Source organism: Natrix helvetica (assembly GCF_964273705.1).
Source record: "Natrix helvetica genome assembly, chromosome: Z".
NCBI classification, from domain to species: Eukaryota; Metazoa; Chordata; class Lepidosauria; order Squamata; family Natricidae; genus Natrix; species Natrix helvetica.
The window spans coordinates 980,912-994,075 of NC_138554.1; the positions used below are offsets into that span (position 1 = coordinate 980,912).

The 13,164-nt window shown below is 51.1% G+C and overlaps 2 protein-coding genes across 3 annotated transcripts; one reads left to right on the plus strand and one right to left on the minus strand.

Annotated features, from left to right (window-relative positions):
• Nucleotides 1–148: 148 nt before the first annotated feature.
• Nucleotides 149–5,176, minus strand: LOC309401042 (thialysine N-epsilon-acetyltransferase-like). Its single transcript, XM_081969979.1, has 6 exons — nt 5,046–5,176; nt 4,077–4,128; nt 3,284–3,367; nt 2,287–2,388; nt 1,039–1,079; nt 149–467 (listed from the first exon to the last, which is right to left on the minus strand). Exons 1-6 carry the CDS (start codon nt 5,118–5,120, stop codon nt 261–263), a joined length of 561 nt encoding a protein of 186 aa, XP_081826105.1. The 5' UTR covers nt 5,121–5,176; the 3' UTR covers nt 149–260.
• A 2,362-nt stretch (nt 5,177–7,538) lies between these two features.
• On the plus strand, nt 7,539–12,930 carry LOC309401826 (thialysine N-epsilon-acetyltransferase-like). 2 transcript variants are annotated; one of them, XM_081971112.1, is made up of 6 exons: nt 7,543–8,038; nt 8,695–8,749; nt 9,901–9,984; nt 10,970–11,071; nt 11,205–11,245; nt 12,480–12,930. In XM_081971112.1, exons 1-6 carry the CDS (start codon nt 7,976–7,978, stop codon nt 12,654–12,656), a joined length of 522 nt encoding a protein of 173 aa, XP_081827238.1. In that variant the 5' UTR covers nt 7,543–7,975; the 3' UTR covers nt 12,657–12,930. The 2 variants fall into 2 exon arrangements, with proteins under 2 accessions (XP_081827239.1, XP_081827238.1); XM_081971113.1 differs by lacking the exon at nt 8,695–8,749 and having other exon boundaries at nt 7,539–8,038.
• Nucleotides 12,931–13,164: the final 234 nt, after the last annotated feature.

Here is a 13,164-nt window from a genome sequence, read left to right on the forward strand (position 1 = left end):
CCTCCCTCCCTCCCTCCCTCTCTCCCCCTCTCTTTTTCCCTCCTCCCTCCCTCCCTCCCTCCCTCCCTCCCTCATAAGTCAGAGTAAAATATTACTCAGATCCTAGCCATTGCAAGCTAAAAGAAAACTCTGAAATCCAAGGCATCTATTAAAAATGCAGACTTTAATTACTATTTTATTGCTAATTGATTACATCCGGAGTCAGCCTAGGCAGATTATTAGGGGTTGGAAGAAGCCCCCGTCCTACAGAGGTTGGCCTCCTACGGCCTTGATGCCCCCTGCCCAGCTCCCGTGCCCGCCTCGCCCAGTGCCAGCTGCTTCAGGGCATCCGCTTCAAACCGGAAGGAGTGCCAGCCCTCGGCGGCCGTCAAATCCACCGCTCCTCGCCGGAAGTAGAAATCGATGGCCGGGCGATTCCAATCCAGCACCCCCAGCCTCATTTGGGTGCAGCCTTTCTCCAGGGCAATCTGGGGGCCGAAGAGGAGGGGCTTAGCTGCAGGGGAAGGGATTCCCCGGGAGGAGAGGGGTGGGCGGGAGGGGGGCAGAAATTGGGTGGGTGGGGAAATAAGGTTGTGCCAGTTGTGCTGTTCTATCTAGGGTCGTAAAGATGTGTGTCTTGACAGATTGATCCTCTAATGCAGGGGTCTCCAAATCCGGCCCCTTTAAGACGTGTGGACTTCAACTCCCAGAATTCCCCAGCCAACATGGCAGGCTGGGGGATTCTGGGAGTTGAAGTCCATCCATCTTCCAATAGACAAGTGTTGAGTTAGGGCAGGGATCTCCAAACGTGGTCCCTTTAAGATGTGTGGACTTCATCTCCCAGAATTCCCCAGCCAGCTATGCTGGGATTCTGGGAGTTGAAGTCCAGACTTCTTAAAGGGGCCACATTTGGACACTTTCTAGTTTAATGATTCCAGCTTTGTGGAACCAAGCGATGGAAGCTTTGCAAGACCCTCACCCCCATGTTCCCTGGGCAATGCCCCCTCCCCACAGGGACAGTCTTCGTTCCTAGCAACCGGAGAGCGACAGTTGTGTTACCTTTGCAATCTCCCTCAACAGCTTCCTTCCGACTCCTTTCCCTGCCCAAAAAAGCACAAACACACCTCAACAACACAACGTGGCGTGAGACCTTGAAGGGGGTCAAGGGCAGCTCATGGGGGTTCAGCATCAGTGATGGAGGTTAAGGGGGCGGGGCAGAATTTGGCCCCTCTGAGGCAGTCCTCGGTTTACGACGCCTACATTAGAAGTTACAACGGACTCAAGAAGGTGATTTACACCTGGATATGAATTTCTGACAGCCGGGGAGGGTGGAAGCGGAAGAGGGGAGTCTCGTGACTGCACGTCACACACTTATGACCGTCGTTTATATGGTCCTTTGCCATGTCCCACAATTCAGGGACCGCATTTTGCGTTTGCTTCTGGTTTACGGCCAACTTGTGGCGTAGAGAACAATGGGTTTGCTTTACGACGGCAAGGCGGGCATAACGACTGTGGCATTTGCTTAGCCTCCAGTTTGCACAGGGTCATAACACTGTGTCCATTGCCCATTTCACAGCCGTTACGGCCAGTATCGTCAGCCTCCATTATGGCCGTAACTCGAGGACTACCTGTGCTTTTTCAACAATCGAGAACGAAACATTAGCTTCGTTTAGTCACCGTTCAACGTTACAACAGCACTATAAAAAGTGACCAGTTTTTCATTCTTACGACCGTTGCAGGTCACACGATCAAAATTTGGACGCTTAGCAATGGACTCGTATTTACGATGGTTGTTGCATCCCGGGGTCTCGTCATCATCCCCTTTCACAAACCGATTCGCTTAACAGCCACGAGAGTAACTTCACATCTGTGGCAATTCAACAACTCTGACGAAAGAGGTCGTAAAACGGGGGCAAACTCGTTTAATGACCATCTCGCTTAGCCACAGAACTATTGGGGCTCCAGGGGGGTAATAAGCTGTTATTTTAAGTTTCAAAATGCCTGCAAACCTGTGTAGATGCACGCACGCACCCAGTTTGAAAACAAAACTATAATTCTTTTCCCGTTTGCCTCGGCTCCTGCCCTGATCCTTCTCACCGGAGGTGGGTTCCTACCAGTACGGTACGGTACGGTACAGCCAAATAGATAGTAACTCCGGCGGACATGGGACCGTATGGGTTCTATCCTCGGTGGCGCCATCTTGATTTTCTGCTCTGTTTTCGGGCGCGCAAAATTTTGGGGGTGCCAAATTAGTAGTAATGGCGGCAGGAACCCACCTCTGCTCCTCACCCCAAAAAAGCTACGCACCCCGAAATTCTGGCATCACGTAGAGGTCCTCCGTGTAGACATTCCTTCCTTTCCAGGTGCTGTAGGTAAAATAATAGAGGCCATAACCTATGACAGTGTGGCCTAGTGGGAAGAGAGAGAGAGAGAGAGAGAGAGAGGAAAATAATAATTTTAATTTGTCTTGAAACGGGAGCTTTGGAAGTTCCCACATCTCCCAGGGGCAGAATTAGGACCTTCACCCATTTTGGGACAACCCCCCCTGGAAGTTCAACCATATTTTTGGCCACTCCGTCCGCTGAGACCAGCTGGCCTTCCTTGCCCCAAACGGCCCACTTCAAAGCAGCACCTCTCCCTTAGCAGACTAACAAAGTTGGAAGGGACCTGGGAGGTCTTCTAGTCCAACCCCCTGCTCAAGCAGGAGATCTGATACCATTGTAAACAAAGGGTTGCCCAGTCTCTTCTTCAAAACCTCCAGTGATGAAGTACCCACAATTCCTGGTGGCAAGTAGTTCTACCGGTTAATTGTCCTCACTGTCAGGAAGTTTCTCCTTAGTTCCAGGTTGATTAGATTCCATCTATCCATCCATCCTGTGTCCAGTGATCGCCACACTCTGGCTCTTCAATCCACACCTGGGATACTGGACGGGCATCTGTTGGGACACCCCCCCTCCCGTCCCGGAGTCTTCGGTGGTCAATTCAGGCCATTCTGGACATATTTGCCTTACTGGGTCATCTGGTTTGTGTCTGGAATACTTTAAGATATGTGGACTTCAACTCCCAGAATTCCCCAACCAGCAATTTAAAATGGATGGAACTTCAACTCCCAGAATTCCCTAGGCAACTATTTAAGGTGGATGGAACTTCAACTCCCAGAATTCCCCAACCAGCAATTTAAGGTGGATGACTTCTGGGAGTTGAAGTCCACTCATCTTAAAATTACTGAGGTTAACAAACACCGACCTCCACACTAGGTTTCTGCCCCCCCACCCCCAGATATTAACAAGACCCCCCCCCTCACCCTCTTTGCTCCGGGATTCGGGGGGCAGCTCAGCTACCACACATTTGTAGAAGGGGTCTTGACCGAAGCCATCTTCGCACAGCCCTGCTCAGGCCATAGGGGAGAAAAGTTAATTTAAAAGGGGAGGGGGGACCCCCCCGAGGACCCCCCCCCTCATAGGATGAAAATCTTCTGAGAGGAAAAATATTTGTGGATCTATTTACTGCTTAATGCCACCCTCAGCTTCTCCTAGTGGTCTCCTTTCAGAATAACAGAGTTGGAAGGGCCCTTGGAGGTCCTCTAGTCCAACCCTCTGCTCAAGCTGGAAACCCTTTCCTTTGTTGCATACAGGCAGTCCTCGACTTATGACCCCAATTGAGCCCAAAACTCGGCTAAGTGAGTTTTGCCCCATTTTACGACCATCCTTGCCGAAGTCGTTAAGTGAATCATTAGAGTTCGTAACCTGGTTGTTAAGCGAATTGGGCTTCCCTGTGGATTTTTGTTTGTCGGAAGGCCACAAAAGGTCGAGGACGTGACCCTGGGACAAGGCGACCGTCATAAATATGAGTCAGTCGTCGCCGACGGTGTGAATTTTGATCAGGTGACCATGGGGAATGCTGAAATGGTCGTAAGTGTGAAAAACGGTCATAAGTCACTTTTTAAAGTTATGTAACCTTTGAATGGTCACTAAATGAATCGTTGTAAGTCGAGGACCACCTGTAATTAAGTGGGGGGGGGCTTGTTCTCTGTGGCTGTCAGTCATTTATCCAGACAAGACACCCCCTCCCCTAATTAAAGACCAAGCCCACCTCACCTTCATCCGTGATTTCGACCTGCTCAGACAGTTTCTCAAAGGCTGCCAATTCCTGGGAGGGGGCAAAAGAGAGAAGACCCCCCCTTCAGAAGAACCAAAGGGAGTCTGCAGGCTTGCCTGTCCCATTGGAGTGGGGGGCAATGTGCCCCCTCCCCTCAGGAGACAGCAGGGCCAGAGCCAGACTTATTCCTTTCATTTGGATCACCCTTTCTGGGTGAGGGTCTCCTCTATTAAACCCCAGGGGTCAATTTTGAGGGGGGGGGAAAGAACTCTGGAAAGGGCTTCCATGGCTGGGGGGCGGCAGAGGGGGGGCAGGGCTGGCTCGGGAGTGCGCCTGGAGTCCCCGGTGCCATTGCTGAGCCCTGAAGTCAGGCTGTGGAGCGCCAGAGCAAGGGGGGTCAGGGGCCCGAGGGGACCCCAGCCTCAAGGCAGGTAGGTGGGTGGGTGGGGAAGCAAGGACCCCGGTTTAAAAGCCCCCTCCCCGCTTGCAAAGTTTCCCCTCCCTTTGAGAGCCCCTCCCACTCCGCTTGCAAACTTTATCCTTACTTTCACGCCTCCCATCCCGCTTGCAAAGCTCCCCCTCCAGTTAAGAGCCCCCTCCCCACTTGGAAAACGCTCCTTCTCTTTAAAAGCCCCCTCCCCACTTGCAAAGCTCCCCCTTTCGTCAAGACCCCTCCTCCTGGCTGGCAAAGCTTCCCCTCCCTTTGACAGCCCCCCCTCCGCTTGCAAACTTTCTCCTTACTTCCCCCCCCCCCCCGCCTTCTCGCTTTCAAAGCTCCCCCTCCCTTTAAAAGCCCCCTCCCCGCTGGCAAAGCTTCCCCTCCCTTTAAAAGCCCCCTCCCCACTGGCAAAGCTCCCCCTCCCTTTAAAAGCCCCCTCCCCGTTTGAAAAGCTCTCCCTTTCTTTAGGACCCCCTCCTTGCTTGCAAAGCCCCCCCCTCCCGTTCAGAGCCCCCTCCCCCGCGCCCACCCGGATCATGCGCCCCACGTCCGCGCAATCCTCGGCTCTGCCCGGCCTGATGGTGACGGCGGCGGCGAAGTCCATGGCTGCAGCGGAGACCGGTCCGCTCCCCCCGCCCCGAGAACTACGTCTCCCAGCATGCCCTGGGCAGGGGCGGAGCAAGCCTAATTCGGATTGGCTTCGATTTAAAAAGCGCCGTTTGGAAGCCTCTTTCTCAACCTGGGCAGCTTTAGGTGGACTTCAAGTCCCAGAATGCCCCAGCTGGCTAGAGAATTCTGGGAGTTGCAGTCCTGTGGCTGGGTGGGGGATTCTGGGAGTTGGAGTCCTGTAGCTGGGTGGGGCATTCTGGGAATTGAAGTCCTGTGGCTGGCTAGGGAATTCTGGGAGTTGGAGTCCTGTGGCTGGGTGGGGCATTCTGGGAATTGAAGTCCTGTGGCTGGGTGGGGGATTCTGGGAGTTGGAGTCCTGTGGCTGGGTGGGGAATTCTGGGAGTTGGAGTCCTGTGGCTGGGTGGGGGATTCTGGGAGTTGGAGTCCTCCCATCTTAAAGTTCCCAGGGTAAGAAAGTTTTGAGTTTTGCTGTCCAGAGCGTACTTCGAACCCAGGACTTCAGACAATTTGCCAGCCAGCCTCTTGTCAGACCAAGGAAGTGGTACCCCTTCCACTCCAACTCCCTTCATCCTCAGCAGCCTGGTTTGATTGATGTTATTATTTTATTGTTATATTTCTTTATATATTTATATATACACACACTCCCTTGATTGCTTAATTTAGTATTTTGTTAGATCTATTGTTTATTATTATATCTAATGTTTTTATTGTTTTTTTTATGTCTTTATTTCTATATATTTAATGAATGACTTTATTCATCTTATGGGTGGGTGGAGGGTTTTATTCTGTTATTATAATCATTGTTGATTGCCCTAACGTCTAATGCTTTTATTGTTCTTTATCTCTACCTCATTTTATTTGTTCAATGACTTCTCTTTATCTTATTCATTTATATTTAGCTTGTCATATTTGTTGTTTTCCTATTCCATTTCACCCTTTCATCTTCTTGTTTTGCTTTATTGTATTCATTGTTCCCCCCCCACCTCCCATTTATTACATTGTCAATGTTTTGTAGCATTTTATTCTATACGCCCATAAGAAGCGGCTCGGACACACAAACACACACTCACACACAAAGAAGCAATAAATGTGGGAAACACATAGGTGAACAAAAATTAAAACCTTGTTCCTCCCCCCCCCCCCACAAGAGAGAAGCCATTTTTCCTGCCAAGACGAGTTTCCCTTTATTCCAGAGAATGAAATAGAGGTCGTAGGTTTGTGTGGTGTGTGTAGGTGTGTGATGATGGTTGCACACAGGTCTGGTATTGCTTGAGGCAAAACTGCACAAAAGCTTCACATCTCGGCTAGGCCCCCTCCGGGCACTGGTCCTTCCCGGCCACATCTGACAAAGCACAACATTTTGTGCGTGCAAAAGGTCGCACAACACAAGAAATCTGGCTTGTGATGCTCTTAAGGGCCTTCTCTCCAACGGGACTCCAACTCCCATCGCTCCCTGGCCTGGCATTGAACGCAGAGTAGCCGGTTGGGGAAGGTGGCTGCGACCTTTTGATTTGGGGGGGGGGTAGGGGGGTAGGCATTGTGGGGTTGTGTGCACCAAGGGGAGGGAGAACGAGTGACGCAACAGCCCAGGCTTTGCAAAGAGGCTAGTCATTAATGAGGCAGCCATCCGAGAAGGACACCCTGTGCCCAACTGTCTGGTAAAAAAATGTGCAGCCCAGTCACGAGTTCGAGACACGAGCACTCCAACCCAGTGAACCCCGAAATCACCTCTCTTTAGGGGCTCAGGGCTGAGCCCCTTCATTGGGGGGACCTCAAAACGAAGGAGCGTCGGAGGACTCAAGGAAGGCCCGTTAGCCATGTTGCCTTGGTGGAGCTTCACTTTCAGGAGCAGTCTACCTCTATGTCAGCTGCTGGGGAGTGGGGGGGGGGCAGTTGAGAGGTGTCTTTTCTCACCTGTGTCTCATCTGGAGGGTTGTGGGTCCAGAAACTGATATTTGTAGCGCTGGGGAACTGTTTTTAAAAAAGAAAAAAAATTCTCCCCAAACTCTGAATAAGCTGCCTGGGTGTTTGCAGCTTTTATAAATTGAATTTTGAGAACCAAGAGTCCTTGGCTGAGATCGGAGGAGCTGTAGAAATGAAAAGGAAGGAAGGAAGGAAGGAAGGAAGGAAAATGAAGGAAGAGAAAGAAAGGGACAGAAAGGAAGGAAGGAAGGAAGGAAGAGAAAGGAAAGGAAGGAAGGGCCAGAGGAAGGAAGGAAGAGAAGAAAGGAAAAAAGAAAAGAGGGAGAGGGATGGAAAGAAGGAAGAGAAAGAAAAAGGAAGGGACAGGAAGGAAGGAAGAGGAAGGAAGAAAAGGAAGGAAGAGAAAGGGAAGGAAGGCACACAGGAAGGAAGAGAAGAAAGAAAGGAAAGAAAGAGGGACAGAGGAAGGGAGGAAGGAAGCAAGAAAAAGAAGGAAGGATGGAAGAGAAAGGAAAGAAAAAGAAAGACCTGCTTGCTCTCTTCCAACTAACACATCCTATAACTTCATTTATTTTCATTTTCATTTTTTAAAGCCCTCGTTTGAGCCCCCCTTCTTCATTGCTTTCTTTTTAAATTTAAAATTATTTTAATTTCCTAACCAATGGTTTTAGTTTTTTTAAAAAACCTAATTTAAATTTTCTCTTCTCTACCTCCCTGCCCTTCCCCTTCCCTCCCAGGTTGGGATCTTGCCAAGTGGGTCAAGCTATGGGGGGGGGGGAAGGGGGAGGAGGAGGAGGAGGAGGAGGAAGTCCACGTCCTCCCCCCTCCTCCTCCTGCCCTTAAAGCAGCCCCAGCTGAGCCCAGAGGCCGGCCCAGAGACGGAGAGGAGCAGAGGAGCTGGGAACCATGAGCTTTGTGGTCCGCCCATGCGTCCCCCGGGACCTGAAGGACATCATGCGCCTAGTCCAGGTGAGCCTCAGCAGTTGCAGAAGAACAAATGCAGCTCGTAAATGGATAGAAAGTAGATAAGTAGAAAGAATAGCAGAGTCGGAAGGGACCTTGGAGGTCATCTAGTCCAACCCCCGGCTCAGGCAGGAAACCCTACACCGCTCCAGACCAATGCTTGCCCAATCTCTTCTTTAAAACCTCCCGCCCATTTTTACAATCTTATTTTGGCTCTGGTTGTAAAACGTCGTTAGATAGATCGCACGGTCGTTAAGCGAATCCAGCTTCCTTGTTGACTTTGCTTGTCGGCTGGGGAGGTCGTCCATCACGGACGCTGCGGCCGTCATAAATACGAGTCGGTGTCCGAGCGTTCGAATTTTAATGGGGGGGACGACGACCGTGTGGCCGTTCATAAGTTTGAGGACCGATCGTAAGTCAGGGGTTCCCCCCCTCCCAATGTGCTTTGAACTTTGAATGGTCGCTAAATGAATGGTCGTTAAGTTGAGGACTGCCTGCATTCTTGACCGGTTCATTTATTGCAATTGGAGAGGCAAATCAGGCCTCAGAAGAGCGAAAGTGGCCCTTCTGTGTTTCTTCCTTGTAGCAACTCAGCAAGTACCCTGAGATGTGACAGCCGTCATAAGTCCGGGACATTCCCCCCCTCTTTCTTCTCTCCACAGGACATTGCTGTCATTTATAACGTCCCTCTGGAAAGCCTCTCCACCAACGTCCAAGGTATGGGATAGGGAGGACAAGGGGTTTCTGAGCACGTGCAAAATGCACTTTTACATGTGGACTTCGACTCCCAGAATTCCCCAGCCAGCATGGGATTCTGGGAGTCGAAGTCCACAAGTCTTAAAGGGGCCACGTTTTGAGACCCCCTGCCTTGCTTTGGTCCATGAACTCATCAAAACCTTTTCCACCGTAGGGCAGTTGAAAAAAAAAACTCTGCTGTAAACTAACCATGGTTTGTACTAACCAGTTTGAGAGCCCCGGATGCGAATTTTCACAACTTCAATTTTAATCCGTCACTTCATTGTTCAATTTACAGCTTCCATTTAATCTGTCGTTCATATATATATAAATATAAATCGCTGTAATCTTCTAATTAGTGGCAAGTAGTCCTCGACTTACGGCCGTTCCTTTCGTGACCATTTGACACTACGGGGTTTTTTTTAAAGTCACTTACGACCATTTTTCACACTTAACGACCGTTGCCGCATCCCTGCGGTCACCGGATCGCACGCTCGGATTTATGACGGACGCAGTGTCCCGGGGACAAGCAACAGGAAAGTCAGATCCACCGAAACACCGTGTCACTCCCTTAACAATAGCAGCAATTCACTTAATGGTGGCCAAGAAAGGCCGTAAAATGAAGCAACGCTCACTTTGCTGTTTCGCTTAGCAACAGGACTTTTGGGGCTCTGTTGTGGTCGTAAGTTGAGGACTAGCAATACGCTGGAAACCACCACTGCACAGTGAGAGGGGAGCGTATAAATCAATCAGTCCACCAATCAATCAATCAATCAATCAATCAATCAATACAGCTGCTTGTTCATGTCCACCTCTCAAGTGTGTGGCTGTGTGTGTGGCCATCTTGTTTTTTATTTTAATTTTGCTCCAAAGATTGAAATCCAAAATCGGAAAGAAAAAAATAACCAAAACGAGAGAAGAACGTTTTTAAAAAAAGTGAATTGAAGAAGAAACGTGGATTAAGCAGACAGAAAAAATGGGGAAACCCCCTCTGATCCCAAACACAAGAAGAGGTGATACCGAAAGGCCAGGAGGAGAGGAAGGGGGCAAACAGATCCCCCAAAATCTCTACCCCTCCTTTTTTTCCAGCCCCCCCCAAAAGACTATTCCCCCCCTCTTTTCCCCCCCTCTAGAACTGGAAAAAGCCGGATTTGGCCCTCGTCCGAAATTCGAGTGTTTCGTGGCTGAGATCCCTCCGGAGCGGAAGATCCCGGAAGGTTTGCGAACACCGATGGAGACCCCTCTCTTTTGGGGGCTGGGGGGGGGGCTGACAGGGCAGAGGAAGGGAGAGCCCTGGGGGGAAGGGGAAAAAGAGGGGGGCGGGAACATGGCCGTCTGACTCAGATGCCCCCTTGGCCCCCTTCCTTCCTTCCTTCCTTCCTTCCTTCCTTCCTTCCCTCCCTCCCTCCCTCCTTCCCTCCCATCTTTCCACTACATTTCTTTCTGTCTCTTTTTCCTTCCTTCCTGTCTGCCTCACTTCCTTCCCTCCCTCTCTCTTCCCTCCCTTCCTTCCTCTACATTTTTCTTTCTTTCTCCTCCCTGTCTCTTTCTTTCTTTCTTTCTTTCTTTCTTTCTTTCTTTTCTTTTTATTTTCTTTTTTCTCGCTTTCTCTTTCTTACTCTTCCTCCCTCCCTCCCTTTCTTTCTTTCTTCCTCCCTCCCTTTCTCTCTTTCTCTTTCTACCTCCCTCTACCTTTCTGTCTTGCTCTTCCCTCCCTCCCCTTCTTTCCTTCCTTTCTTTCTCTTCCATCATTCTTTTCCTTTCTTTCCTTCCTCCTTTCCTTCCTTTTTCTTCCTTCCTTCCCTCCCTCCCTCCCTTTCTTGTCTTTCTTTCTCTTTCTTTTTCTTTCTGTTCTTTCTTTTCCTTTTCTCTCTTTCTTTCCCTCCCTCCCACACTTTCTTTCTTTCTCTTTCCCTTCCATCCCTCCCTCCCACCCTCGCTTTCTCTCTTTCTTTCTTTCTCCCTCCCTCTACCTTTCTCTCTTTCTCCTCCCTCCCTTCCCTTCTTTCCTTGCTTTCTCTTTCTTCCATCATTCTTTTCCTTTCTTTCTTTCCTCTTTTCCTTCCTTCCTTTTCCTTCCTTCCCTCCCTCTTTCCCTCCCTCCCCTTTTCTTCCTTCCTTCCTTCCTTCCTTCCTTCCTTCCTTCCTTCCTTCCTTTCTTCCCTCTCCCCACCCCCTCTCTCTTTCCTTTCCCCTCTCCAGGTCCCAGCCTGGCTGGATACGTCCTCTCCAGCTACACCTACAGCAGCTGGAAAGGGAGGAATCTCTACATGGACAATTTATACGTCATGCCAGAGTTCAGAGGTGAGAGGGCAAAAGTGGGCTCCCCTTCCCCAGTCAGCCGCAGCCCCCGCCATCCTCGTTTCCCAAGGGAGCCGCAGGGGGCTGGTTGAAAACTCCTGGATTCACACCCCTCCCCCCCCTCCCTCCCTTCCAGGGATGCTGATTGGACACTCCCTGATGAAGGAGGCAGCCAAGGTGAGACCCACATCCAGCCCCCTCTGGGGGTCTTTTATTGATTTGTACCCTGCCTGCATGACGTTTACAAATAACTCAAGGTGGGCGACAGAGCCAACCCACCTCCTCCTCCTCCTCCTCCTCCTCCTCCTCCTCCTCCTCCTCCTCCTCCTCCTCCTCCTCCTCCTCCTCCTCCTCCTCCTCCTCCTCCTCCTCCTCCTCCTCCTTTCTCTACAACGACGGCCCTGTGAGGTGGCTTGGGCTGAGAGGGAAGGAGCAACCCAAAGTCACCCAGCCAGCTTTGACACCAAAGGCAGGACTAGAACTCCCAGTCCCCTGGTGATTGGCCCAAAGTCACCCAGCTGGTTTTCATGCCTAAAATGGGATTAGAACTCCCAGTCCCCTGGTGATTGGCCCAAAGTCACCTAACTGACTTTCATGCCTAAAATGGGACTAGCACTCCCAGTCCCCTGGTGATTGGCCCAAAGTCACCCATCTGGCTTTCATGCCTAAAATGGGACTAGCACTCCCAGTCCCCTGGTGATTGGCCCAAAGTCACCCAACTGGCTTTCATGCCTAAAATGGGACTAGCACTCCCAGTCCCCTGGTGATTGGCCCAAAGTCACCCATCTGGCTTTCATGCCTAAAATGGGACTAGCACTCCCAGTCCCCTGGTGATTGGCCCAAAGTCACCCATCTGGCTTTCATGCCTAAAATGGGACTAGCACTCCCAGTCCCCTGGTGATTGGCCCAAAGTCACCCAACTGGCTTTCATGCCTAAAATGGGACTAGCACTTCCAGTCTCCTGGTGATTGGACCAAAGACAACTAATTGGCATTCATGCCTAAGTCAGGACTAGAACTCCCAGTCTCCTGGTGATTGACACACAGTCACTCAGCTGGTTTACATGCCTAAGATGGGACTAGAACTCCCAGTCTCCTGGTGATTGGCCCAAAGTCACCCAACTGGCTTTTATGCCTAAAATGGGACTAGAACTCCCAATCTCCTGGTGATTTGGCCCAGTCACCCAGCTAGCCTCAATGCCTAAAGCAGAACTAGAACTCCCAGTCTCCCAATTTCTAGCCTGCTGCTTTAAAAAAACACCCTAGACCCAAATTTGCCCATTGAAGGCAGAAGATGTCTCTCAAGACGCCCTCAAGGTCTCCTCCGTCCCAGTCCAGGTGGGGCAAGCCACGTTGGGTGGGGGTGGGGCGCTGACCCTTTGCAAACTGCTTGCCCCCTCTCCATATTCCAGGCCGCCTGGCAAAGGGGCTGCTCCGAGCTTCGCATGCACAGTTCCTACCTCAAGCCCGAAAATACCGCTTTCCTGGTGCGGCGCGGGGGCGAGAACCTCACCGTCCAAAATGGCTGGTGTCTGTTTCGGTTTTACGGCGACCGCCTCAGCCAAATGGCGGATCGGAGCCAAGTCTAACCCTCAAAGTGGGGGGGGGGAGAGAGGGGACACGGCTTTGCTGGATTGAGCCCCCCCCCCTAGTCCCCCACACGGACTCGGCTGCTGTCGGGTCAGGTCCAGGCCTCCCGAAGGGAGAGAGTGTTCCTGAGCACGTCCCGAGTGCCCCGAGCGCTTGGGAAGTGGAGGATGGGAAGCGGCCAGGAAGCATGGATGCTGGAACCTTTTTTTTTAGGACCTGGACGAGGGACGGAAGGTCCATTAAAAAAATAATGATAAACTTTTGCAGAACTTTCCTCGTGGCCTTTATTCTAGTTAGCCTCAACGATTTGGCCTCTTCTTTTTAAATATTTAACCGGATTCTCGGTGTGACTTTGAACCTCGGTCCTTCAGGGGCATTTGCCCCCCTGTTTCTGGCGTCCCCTCTGGTATGCCCCCTGAACGCCCCCTCCCCACAATTTTGGGGGGGCGTTCCCCCAAGGGGAGGGCGAAACGGAGGTGGGGGGCAACTGTTGGGATGCAAACAGCT

Bases quoted from the DNA above. Each gene is read 5' to 3' on its own strand.
- LOC309401826 (XM_081971112.1), top strand. From the start codon at position 7,976: ATGAGCTTTGTGGTCCGCCCATGCGTCCCCCGGGACCTGAAGGACATC. The intron at 8,039-8,694 runs GTGAGCCTCAGC...TTCTCTCCACAG, and splicing joins ACATCATGCGCCTAGTCCAG to GACATTGCTGTCATTTATAA. The intron at 9,985-10,969 runs GTTTGCGAACAC...TCCCCTCTCCAG, and splicing joins GGAGCGGAAGATCCCGGAAG to GTCCCAGCCTGGCTGGATAC.
- LOC309401042 (XM_081969979.1), bottom strand. From the start codon at position 5,120: ATGGACTTCGCCGCCGCCGTCACCATCAGGCCGGGCAGAGCCGAGGAT. The intron at 4,129-5,045 runs GTGGGCGCGGGG...GCCCCCTCCCAG, and splicing joins ACGTGGGGCGCATGATCCGG to GAATTGGCAGCCTTTGAGAA. The intron at 2,389-3,283 runs GTGAGGGGGGGG...TCTTCCCACTAG, and splicing joins CGAATCCCGGAGCAAAGAGG to GCCACACTGTCATAGGTTAT.